General features: G+C 40.6%; 1 protein-coding gene across 1 annotated transcript in view; it reads right to left on the minus strand.

Moving 5' to 3' along the window:
• The window catches only part of zgc:66455 (uncharacterized), a gene marked incomplete at its 5' end in the record, with an annotated part of 21,499 nt that extends 11,522 nt beyond the window's left edge, over positions 1–9,977 (minus strand). Inside the window, 6 exon segments of the mRNA XM_014032905.1 lie at positions 1,204–1,370; positions 1,585–1,646; positions 1,742–1,842; positions 1,936–1,977; positions 8,737–9,130; positions 9,376–9,977. Of these exon segments, the coding sequence (XP_013888359.1) occupies positions 1,204–1,370; positions 1,585–1,646; positions 1,742–1,842; positions 1,936–1,977; positions 8,737–9,130; positions 9,376–9,977 (1,368 nt within the window).
• Positions 9,978–12,202: the final 2,225 nt, after the last annotated feature.

Consider the following 12,202-nt stretch of genomic DNA (forward strand, 5'->3'; position numbering starts at 1 on the left):
CATTTGTAATGTACTCAAAACTTTATTTGATACACACACAATGAACTTTAATGTAATGTAATAAAGGAAAACCCTTTGTCATAGAAAGACAAAGTGTCTTCAGTCGGAGGCTTCTTCAACTTCACTGTAATACAGACCTACAGAAGATCTTTCCTGCCCACAGCCATCAGCATCTACAATAAGTTTTTAGTTAAATGAGTTACAACAACACCTAATTTCCCTCTGGGATCAATAAAGTATTTTTGAATTGAATTGAATTGAATGCACACACACACTTGTATTTGCAAATCTGAGGATTTTGTACTCACTTCCATTCATTTTTGTAACTATTTATGCCTAAACCAGACATTTTTTTGCTAAAACTGACTGTTAATGGTCTATTCCTAACCTGAACAAAAAGCACAATGAAGCTGCAAATAAAGTGAGGGCATTGAAGAGGTCCTCACTTTACATCAAAGACCTTATTATGACCCCCACACGCGAAGCTTAACTGGGAGTCATATTGTTTTCGTACTTTTTTTGTTTCTTTTTTTTTTTCAGTGATTTTTGGTCAACCGTAGCACAAAAACAGCTGCACCAATCAACAAGAAATTTGGCAAGACTGTAGATGAGTCTGACCCACACTGCACCAGCCAACGGTTTTACAATAGACCCCATATTTGAGGAGGGGGCTCCGTCCAAAGAGGGGGTGTCTGGACATGTGAAAATGCTTATAACTCAGAAACTGTTCAACATAGAAGCTTCAGATTTCTTTTGTTGTTTAGCTCTGATGAAGCTCTATCCATCAGGCCCACCAATCAGTGCACCAAAAAAAAAAAAAAAAAGAAAGAAAAAGACCCCCACCCAAACCACTACAATTTTGGATGCACCTGGTAGCATGACATTTATTAGGAATAAATGTCTCTGAGTTCTGGTGCATTTGTGCGTGCGGGGGTCATTATGTTACCACCATGCGTATCTAATTTTGATAGTAACTATGGTGCATATGGTCCTCACTCTGTAGTAAAAACAAGTACACACCCACACACATATACACTTACATGCATTACAGCAAGTTGGAGGTTATATTTGTGGTTTCAAGTATCAGAAATGTATCATTTGATTTTTTTCTCTCTTTCACTAAAAACTAAAGCATTTCAAGCAAACTGTAGGCATAGTGACATCAGTGCAGGACCTGAAAGAGTTTTTGATGTTTGGCTGTACCTGTGGTGGACACAGACATGACGACAACGTTCCGGCGGCTGACTCTGAGGTTGACATCCATGGTAAGGAGCCCCTGCATGGCAGAGTGGACAGCCCTGTGGATCTGCACACCTCTAGGCCCCTGTCCAATCTGCAGCCAAAGTATATAAAGAACTCCAGTATTCAACCTGCACACAACACCAACATGTACCACATGGATCCTTACAGCAACTCAACTCATAGGTTTCATGTATATAAAATTGATAATATTTCAATTGTTTTTGTATATCTTGCAGCATTTCTTCCCTTAATTTTCTAAATTTGATATGTCCACTTGTTTCCCTATCACTATCATCTGAAACTAATGCCAACAAGAATTTGGTTGATCTGTTTTCAACAAACCTTTTAATTCTTTTTGAAGAGAGGGACAGTTGTGTGTGAAGACTGCCCAATTGTTTGGTGATCTGCAGAAAAGCATAAAGTGGTGTGAGCACTTGACATACCAGAGATGTACTCATAGCTCATAACTTGATTTTATTCCATTTTTTAATCAACACACCAAAGCTTTCACTGACAGCAGCAACTGCCTGGCTAAGTTGTCCCAGGAATCATCCAAATCGTGGCTGAAATTCACCTCGACTGCCACTTCAAACAGGTGATCTATCAGAGACCCAAAACAACGCAACTGATGTAAAAGTACCAACAAAACAAAAACATTCTGTACATAGCTTTCATGTTAGTATAAATACTCACCACCCGGCAGATGTGGACTTTCATAGTGATTCTTCATGTTCACTGAAAGAGGCAAACATCATTAAACATACTTTGATGATGAGGACTCTAATCTTAATGACTGCAGCCCCCACCCCTAAAAACATGTCAAATAGGTTGCTTCAGGCCCAGGCCTCCCTTGAAAAACAGATCTGAGATCTCAATGGGACTTGCCTGGTTAAATAATGGTAAATAAATAAAAATAAATACCAGTGATCCTTGTGATCCAGAAAGGAAGCAGCAGGTAAAAGATAATGGATGGATGTGTTGTTTTAAATTAAAACAAACTTGGGTTCAATGCAGAACTGATCCTCTCAATACAATGACCAATGGACGAAACCATTTCAGTGAAACAACTGTGGCTCTTAGTTGCCTAAATGTAGAACAGCATTGTCTTTAAAACAAAATGTAATTTTGACCACCCAACCACTTTTACATGTGTATGTAAGTAAAATGCATAAGAAAACTTTACAATGGCTTTGATACAATCACTGTTAAAGGATTGTAGAAGAAAACTGGGCTAATAGATTTTAACAAGGTCATCAGGTGCCCATCATCCAACTCATTGTCGAGTCTTACACCCTTTACGTGTAACAAACGGTATTGTGTACCACAAAGTGACACTTGAGTAAAAGTATAAGTATCCTACCAAAAAATTACTTTGGTAAAAGTCTCCTTTAGAAATATCGAGTAAAAGTCTTAAAGACCGTGTAAAGTAAATCTTTGTATTTTCTTCAATAAACATTGTAAAAGGCATAATTGGATTGTTGTAAATGAGTAAAGTCTCAACTGTAGATACATTAATTTTGAAGGTATAGATCAATTTGTGTTTAAAGGTATTTTAGTTTCAGGATTTTTTGGGACGCCCAAAAGACATTGTTTTGTTTTTAAGTCCAGTTCTTAGTTTGTCTTTTTGAATGTCTGTGGCTTTATCATATTCTAGGCACACACCATAGGTGTTGACAAAAACACTCATTCAATAATCATTTTAAATTGTTATCATTAAGTTAAGAATTGTCTGGGATTAAGGTTAAAAAACACTTTATACTACTTTCACTGGCAGGTACCAGTGTCTGACACTTTCAGAAATGGTAGAACAAAAAATGAGTGGCCTGTAACTGCCATATTACAAAAAACTATTAACTAGAAACTATTGTGCATAGTATAAAACATTTTGCAACCTTTATTGTTGAAGTACAATACAGATCAGTTCTGTCTTGTATTACATTACTACACCCCTCTTACTGACCGCAAGAACAAGATGTCGGATACAAGCAGCTGAAATGAGTTTCCTCCGCAGGGTGGCTGGGCTCTCCCTTAGAGATAGGCTGAGAAGCTCGGTCATCCAGGAGGGACTCAGAGTAGAGCCGCTGCTCCTCCACGTCCAGAGGAGCCAGTTGAGGTGGTTCATCTGGCTGGTAAGGATGCCTCCTGGACTCCTCCCTGGTGAGGTGTTCTGGACACGTCCCACTGGGAGGAGACCCAGAGGAAGACCCAGGACACGCTGGAGGGACTATGTTTCTCAGCTGGTCTGGGAACACCTTGGGATTCCCCCAGAGGAGCTGGTCCAAGTGTCTGGAGAGAGGGAGGTCTGGGTCTCTGCTGAGGCTGCTGCCCCCGCATCCCGATCCCAGATAAGCGGCAGAAAACGGATGGACCCCCTCTCACAAATATTGACATCACAAAGTTTATCACCATTATAATTTAAATATGTTTTACAGGTTCTCTGGCTACTGTGACCACAAGAGTGTTGCTGTGAGCAGCACCACAACACCTTTTCTTCAACTCCACTGAAGCGGAAAGCCGTACGACCTGAGGACCCAACAAAAAAGCCTCCTGTCTTTGAGGGTCCATCTTTTCAGGAGTTTGAAGCCAGTGTAAGCGTTGTAGATTCTGACACCACCTACTTCCCCAGCATGTCTGAATCTGTTGACACCACTAAAGAGCAGTAAGTTAACTTTGCATGTTATGGATCCTTTTAAATTTTTGCTTTAACGTGTATTTAAAACTATTTTTGGAACTAACTAGACTTGCACCTTCAACATTTTTTGGTCAACAGAACAGCCAAACCAGTGCAGGACATGGAGAAATATTTGGTGTTTGATGAATGCCTACTAGAACTTTTTTAAAATCTGCCCCATCTGCTCAAGAGTCTGCAAGTGCAACATTCCTTTCAGTGGCCCAGAGGTGCCTCCACCAGAGCTGTTCACCAGTCCACCCCTTCAGGGCAGCTCTACTGCAGGGAGTCTACACCTCTGAGCTGCTGTCTACACAGGCTCTTCTTTCACCCAGACGAATAAGGTTAGATCAAATAATGAAATAATCCAAAAAGACAAACACATTTTGTTTATACAGCCTAACATCACAAAGCACAGCCACAGAGGAGGGACCCTGCCATGCAATAGATGTGTGCTTATCCACAGCTCAGATTTTTCTTCGCCTTGAAAAAATATCACTGTACGTTACTCAGGTTTAAGTTTCTCAGGCAAGTGCATCTCACAAAGCTACAAAGACATGAAGTACATGTGTGGAAACTGTTACTGTTAAGATACCTTGATTGGTTTTTCTGATTACGGTACTCTGATTTTACATTACAGGTGCTGAATGCAATGCACGTGAGAACATTCTCCAGAATGATGCATAGTAAACATGTGCACAACTTCATTCTGATGTTCTGCGTGATCTGCAGCTCTTGCTGGAGCGGTTCGTGGCCGAGTGCGAAGCGGCCGGGATGAGGCTCAGTGCCTCCAAATCCGAGGCCATGGTCTTGAGCTGGAAAAGGGTAGAGTGCCTTCTCTGGGTCAGGGGGGTCGCCCTGTCTCAAGTGGAGGAGTTTAAGTATCTGGGGATCTTGTTCACGAATGGGGGAAGAACGGAGCGGGAGGTCGACAGGCGGATTGGCGCAGCGTCTGCTGTAAAGCGGGTGTTGTACCGGTCCGTCGTGGTGAAGAGAGAGCTGAGTCAGAAAGCGAAGCTCTCGATTTACCGGTCGATCTACGTTCCTACCCTCATCTATGGTCATGAGCTTTGGGTCATGACCGAAAGAACGAGGTCCCGGATACAAGCGGCCGAAATGGGTTTCCTCCGCAGGGTGGCTGGGCTCTCCCTTAGAGATAGGGTGAGAAGCTCGGTCATCCAGGAGGGACTCAGAGTAGAGCCGCTGCTCCTCCACGTCCAGAGGAGCCAGTTGAGGTGGCTCGGGCATCTGGTAAGGATGCCTCCTGGACGCCTCCCTGGTGAGGTATTCCGGGCACGTCCCACTGGGAGGAGACCCAGAGGAAGACCCAGGACACGCTGGAGGGACTATGTTTCTCAGCTGGTCTGGGAACACCTTGGGATTCCCCCAGAGGAGCTGGTCCAAGTGTCTGGAGAGAGGGAGGTCTGGGCCTCCCTTCTGAAGCTGCTGCCCCCGCGACCCGACCCCGGATAGGCGGAAGAAAATGGATGGATGGATGGATGGATGGATGGATGGACAACTTCTTTCTGCCAGCTGTGATGCATAAAGACAAAGTTGTGGCAAAAAAAGCATCAAGAATAACCTCTACTTGTCAGCATGTGCTTCATCCAGTGGTGATGTTAGTGGAAAGTGGACATCTCTTCTGAACCACATTCAGAATGTGCATGTCCATGGAAACCCACTCTTCTGAGTGCCTCCACCCACCCTCCACCAACCGCAAGAAGTGGCTTAAACCTGGTATGCAATCAATATCCATAATTTATTTAGAATTTTTTTAAAAGGGGACCAAATATGCAAAATTCACTTTTTCAGGTTTTTTTTTTTACTTACATTTGGGTCTGTACTGCTTCTAAATACAGTCCAAGCACCAAAAAATGCACTCAAGAGGTATTTTTACTATAAGTAAATGTATTTTTCTGTGTCTTGAAACCAGTGGTGGATGCTGGTCTTTCAACAACAGGAAGCTCAGTTTCAGCCTACATCATAAAGTGTGTGGGTTATAAATTCTGCCCTCTGTTCCTTTTCAACAAAATGATCTGTGGCCCTGTTACACATCATTTTGTTTAGCTTATAGTATTTATTCGTTTCATTTTAAAAAACAAAACATTACATACAACAAGACAATATAAATAAAATTAAATTAAAGACAAGCAGAAGTAGAAAAAGATCTTGATATCTGCTCCTATTTACAAAAAATATTAATTTCAAACAATAAACCAAATAAAACAAAACAAAAATTGAGCTCCTCAAACAGTGACTCATACAAATACAAATTAAACAATTTCATATTTCTTTAACAAATTTGCTTTGATTTTTTAAAGGAATTAATTGATCCAATGCTTTTATAATCATTTTCCAGATTATTCTACAGTCTTTTACAGCAGCCAGCTCTGTTATACCAGGACAGCTGAAAAGACCTGTCATTTCCCCACTGTGGGATCAATAAAAATGTTTTTTATCTTATGTTTCCCCACCTTTTGTACCAAATTAATGAGGAGTTGATCAGCCCTGCTGTTTAACTCTAAGTTTTTCTTTGTAAACAAGACTCTAATGGCTTCACCAAAACCCGGTCCACAACATTCAAACTGCTATTATGTTCAGCTTGTTATTACTACGTGTTACAAGGCTAGTGTGAAGTGTGTCTGCCTGTGAGTGCTTGGTGACGGTGGAAGGGCTCAGCAGTCCCCGCTGGACAGAAACTGTGATACAAGTCAAAGTCTCCAAATATAAGAAGCTACAGAAACACCAGAAATAGAAGCTCGATTTGTCGCTAATCGTTTTTAAACAAAGAAAATGTTGCTAAAAGGATTAAAGTCTCTGTTCAACTCAGAACAGAATGAAACTAAAAACTGCTCCCACCGAATGTTTAAACCAAAAGATCACTGATTCACTCATTTCGCTGTCAATCAAAAAAAGGATTCAGGCTCCGACAGATCATCCAATCATCATGAAGAAGCTGAGCAGCCGAGGCCAGCCCACTGCCCCACAGACGCTGAGCATCCGTGGGCGGGACAAAGCCCAGCATTTATCCAATGACTCGACTCGTTTCGCTGCACTGTTTGCATCTCTAATGAACTCTGTGGAAGATGAGCGTCCGCACTGAAGCGCTGTGAAGCTGCAGGAATGAGTGAGAGGAAGTCCGCGTTGTTACTACTAATAAAAAGCTGATTCTGAAAAAAGGTTGTGTGCGTTGTAGCAAATATTTAGTCAATGACATGTACWCACAACAGTATATATTTGATTTTTTTTTTTTACATTTTAGGGGAAGCTGAGCTTCCCTTGCAGTCTTAGAGCAATAGCCTGTGAGATAAGTGTTTGTGTTTGAAAGCAGGTCATTTCAAGACAGATAAATACATTTACTTATAGTAAAAATACCTCTGTGTGCATTTTTTTGGTGCTTGGACTGTTTTTAGAAGCAGTACAGACAAATCAAGTAAAAAAAAGCTGAAAAAAGGGAATTTGGCATATTTGGTCCCCTTTAAATTATTTTCCATTGCATTATTTATTTTCTTATAGGCAGCAAGTATAGGTCATATCAGTTTTCTTTACCTTGATTAATTTTACACATTCAAGTTATCACGTTTAAATAAACGTCCCTTCAAAGGACCAGCATTCAAGGTTAATATAAAAAATTGAATAAAATATTAAAGGCACAGTGTGTAGGATTTGTTGTTTTCAGCGACATCTAGTGGTTGAATCATCCTCCCTGGTCCTCCCCCCACCCCCACTCTACGGTGTCTCTCAGGTGTCAAAAACCTTTGATAATTCCAACACGATATCTACCAGCAGCTTCAGGGCTAGTGATGTTTCAAGTGGTAAGATTATGAGCTTTAATAAGTAAAATTATCCCAGCTACAATGACAGACAACAAATATTACATTTATAGTATTACAACCAAAACCGTTTTTGACACCGCCACCGCAGTTTGTCCTTCATGAGTCTTCGTAGACAAGATGGCGGCTGCCTGTAGTGGCGACCCGCGACCATGGAGATATAAACAGCTTTTTATAAAGGTAAAAATAATAAAACAAGGTCTTTGTCTGCAATGATTAGACATGTTTTTATTATTGTCATTAGTGATTAGCTCAATTTCGGCTAAAAGACTCGACTGCTTGGCAACAGAAAAAACATAAAACAGGCAATTCTAAGGAGTCTTAAAAACACTTTCAGCATTCATATTTGCCAAGTTCAGCTAAAATATGAGTCTAATCTTCAGAGCCGTTCTACAACAGCCAGTTGTCAGAAAAAGCCAAACTTCCCATCACTATGCTGTACTGTGGTTGTTACTGATTATGTGATTTAGCCAATTAAAAAAAAAGGTAGAGGAGGGACAGTCTGGACACAATGTGATAACCTCGAATAACGTCCATTTAATGGACTGACAGTATTCCATTCAAAGATGGTGCACGAGGAAATCGCTTCAGTTCACACAACCATTAGGGTCATGTCTTACATGCCTTAGGCTCCGACCCAGATGTTCATGTTCTGACTTCAAAACTTTTGAGATTCAAACCAAGATTTTCGACATGCAAAAAAAAATGTTTAAATTTTTTGAATGAAATTGATTTGTTGAAAATTTTTTGATTGGATTTTTTGATGGGAACTACTTTTTTGTTGGATTGAATAAAAAATTACCACCATACATTAACAATTGATATTAATTTAAAAAATCTACTCTTTTGTCCTTCTAGTACATTAACTCTACTTAAAAAGAAGCTTTTTACAATTTCAAACTAAATCAAGACATAAAACAACAAAAAATTGAAACAAGTGTTTTGTGTGAAGTCGAACTGAAAAAAAATAAAGCTTAGCTCAGATGTACTCACGGTTTCCTTTGTCGTCAGGTTGAGGCACAACCGTGTTGGAGTGGCGATAATGATGGTCAGTGTCAGAGAAGTGGAACGTCTGGTCTGAGCTTTCACTGACCTCCGGCTTGTTCTCACCTTTTTCAGAACCCTTTGCAGATGACCCGTCTTTTTTGTTAGCATTAGTAACATGCTGTGTTTTGGTGGTATTGCTGGGTCTTGACCCATCACTGACATAGTGCTGCTGCTGTGAGGATCCAGAAAGAACAGCCAAGTCAGCTTGACTTGAATGGCGGTAGACAACACCTCTTCCTGATCGAAAGGCTTTTTGGGTCGAGGATGGCACAGTGGGTCTAGGCACATACTGGTAGACATGGCTGTTGTTCCCCAAGAATGAATATGACTTTTCAGTTGCCTATAAAAAGAGAGGTTGGTTAGAATTTTGAATTTGTAAAATTTCACTTAAAAATACAAAATACAAGACAGAACTATAAATTGCTAAGACCCTGCTGAGTTATCCATCTGCAGCTTTTCAGAACAACTTTAGTAACCAAAGTAATTTACATCTCCTTAATTTTAAACAGCTCCAAAGAGTTCATAAAGTACACCTCATGTATAAAAACATTGTCAACAAGTTTAATGGCCTCCAACATCACGCACCTTTATACCTCTGTCTGCACCACTGGAGACCCAAGGAAGCGTGGCAGTCATTGTTAAATGCTGATCATAATAATCATACATCAAATCAGAATTTGCCAACTCCGTTTGATCCCCATTTATATCTGATTCCAAGTCACTAAAGTCTGTGAGTGCTGATGGCTTAGACACCTTGCTTGTCCTTGTGAAGACTTCCTGGGGATTGTAAACCACTGGTGGACCAAAAGCCTGGTATCGTCCGTAAAAGCCCCTATAAGTAGGGGTGGGCCAGCCACCTATCAGTAGCACTATATACAGAGTGTTGGAGGATGAAGTGTACTTGGCTTCCTGCCAACATTTTTGCAGCACTTTATGGCCCCCCGAGTGGCCAGCAGGCTCATCTATATGGATCTGGTCCTGTTTGAGATGGCAGGTCTCATTAGGGGTAAAATCCTCCAGGCTGAGATGAATCCTCTTCCCGGGATCCACCTGAATGGTCCAGTTGCACCACAGAGGAGGGTTGGAGCACAAATAATCCGGGGAGAAAAACTCGCTGCCATCACTGTGTAGCAGCTGGTGGCAGCTCCGCAGGGCGAAGAAAGCATGGTTGTCCCCTTTCTGTCCATCTGAGGAGAGATGGACCACATATTCATAAACGTACAGCTCTGATATGTTTCTGGTAATTGCTAATGTTTGGGCCCTTCTGAATTGTTTTTTTTACTTTTAAATAAACCCAGATGTAATGGTAAATGGACTGTACTTATACAGCATCTTCCTAACCAACCAGGATACTCGAAGCACATTTACCCATCCACACAGCCTTCTACTAGAAGTCTCTACAAAACTAATACAGGTAAATCAATCTATAGAGACTAATCAGAACTTTAAATTACACTCATACACTGGTGGCACACACAGAGCCAGTGGGGGTTCAGAGTCTTTCCCAGAGACAGAATAGCGGTGGAGTTGTACTGCCAACTCTCACATTGGAGGAACGACTCTGTAGGGGTCACCTCGAGTGAAGAAACAAGATTTACTGCCTCGAAGCAGGCCTCGGACAGGCCTGACGAGAGGACAGGAACTCTGTCAAACTGAACTCTATTTAGGCCATGACAGGTCATTCTAACCGTGGAAGAGAACCCCTCAGTTCTCTTAATCAGATAGACAGAACAATCTCTTCTGTTCGTGATTCATTTGTTGTTTAACTAAGAATGTTTATGCATTTGTTAAATCATGATGATGACTGTCACAAAGAAAGTGGAACCCCTTCTTCTCTTTTATCGTGCCTAAAAGATTAATTAATGGTATAAAAAAATCACAGAGAGAATCATTACAATGGTTTTCATTGTGTTTTATATAAATCACTGTTTTTATTTTACTGTGAACACAGTAATATAATTGTGGATTTTTCCTGAGAAAATCTTTCATTTATCTGGACTAACAGAAGGTTCAGAACTGATTATAAAACAGAAATGTTAATTAATCATCATAAATGTTTTGCAGTGATTTCTCTTAGAGTCTATCAGAAGAAAGGTTATCATATTCTGTTGTGACAACCACAGAATTTTAGCCTTGAGCTGGCGCCGCTGGCAAATCTCGATCTTTCTCTGACTCATCTTTACACCTGAGGGCGGAACCAAAGTTTGTCCGTTTCTATTACTAACCACGGACGTCTTTGAGCGACACTCTTCTTCCTGGATGCCAACTGGGAAGAAAGCCAAGTTTCTCTCTCGGGAGAAACTCAGTTTGGCCTGTTGGGTCTCAGCCCATGAGCTAACTAGGGGGACCCAACAGCCGGGGCTCGGCACGCCAGCCAGCTCCACCCCGAGGCTTCAAGTCTCCAAGTGTGTTTTTAACTCCCGAGGGGAGATTTTATTTTGAAAGGATGAACCAGATGACCATCTTGAATCTTTCATGCTTGGAATGAAAGACAAAAAATTACCTGAAATAACACCTTTCTCTCCAAGGAACAGTGAGCGAGCCGATTAAAAAGTCCCCTGACTGATCGGAGGTGAGACAGTTCCTACCCAGGGGTTGCTTAAGAAGCCATCACCAGGTAAAACTGTCGTGTTCCGGGTGACGTGTCATGTGGAAGTCTTAAGCACGGAAAAGACGTGCTGACCTGGTTGACCACACTCTTTGATAAAGTAAAATTAGTAATAATACTAACCTTACTTTCATCCTTTACTTTGTTCTTTATTTGCCAAAACTTAAGCTAAAAGTGCCAGTAAAATTGTTTGGTTGTTAACATCAGAGCTGATCGTTTTACTGTTCTATATAAGTAATCTGAGTTGATGTGAATTAAAATTCGGGCGTGAGTTTTATCTCATTTAACTTTGACACTTTTTATAGGAATAACCACAATCAAGTGTGCTTATAATTTGTTCAATTTGTGTAAATAAATGATTGCATATTTTATGAATCAACTTGAACTCATCTGAATGTTCACTTATTGTGTCACTTTTCACAGTCAAGATATTAAAAGTAATGAGAAAATATCTTGGTAAAACTTTCCTCATAACCTTGTGTATGAGAGATGTGGGAGAAGCTTAATTCACCTTAAGCTCAGTTCCTACAACTCCCTTAGCCACTAAGCCATACATAGATTCATGTCATTATCCTTCAGAAACTACATGCTTTCTCGTCTTTAATATCCTTTTATTCTACTTCACTGGTTTTACATCAAGATGTAAAAATATTAAAACACCTCACAATACAAAAAATTAGGTGAAACTGAGTACAAAAATAACATCCAAACTAGAACTGCAAAGCAGTTATGACCGGGGTCCAAGCCCTTTTATGCATGTCAGCCTTTGTCATGTTGTTTGTAGCATATTGTTGATCTTTTAGC

The sequence above is a fragment of the Austrofundulus limnaeus genome, unplaced genomic scaffold (assembly GCF_001266775.1).
Source record: "Austrofundulus limnaeus strain Quisiro unplaced genomic scaffold, Austrofundulus_limnaeus-1.0 Scaffold1571, whole genome shotgun sequence".
NCBI classification, from domain to species: Eukaryota; Metazoa; Chordata; class Actinopteri; order Cyprinodontiformes; family Rivulidae; genus Austrofundulus; species Austrofundulus limnaeus.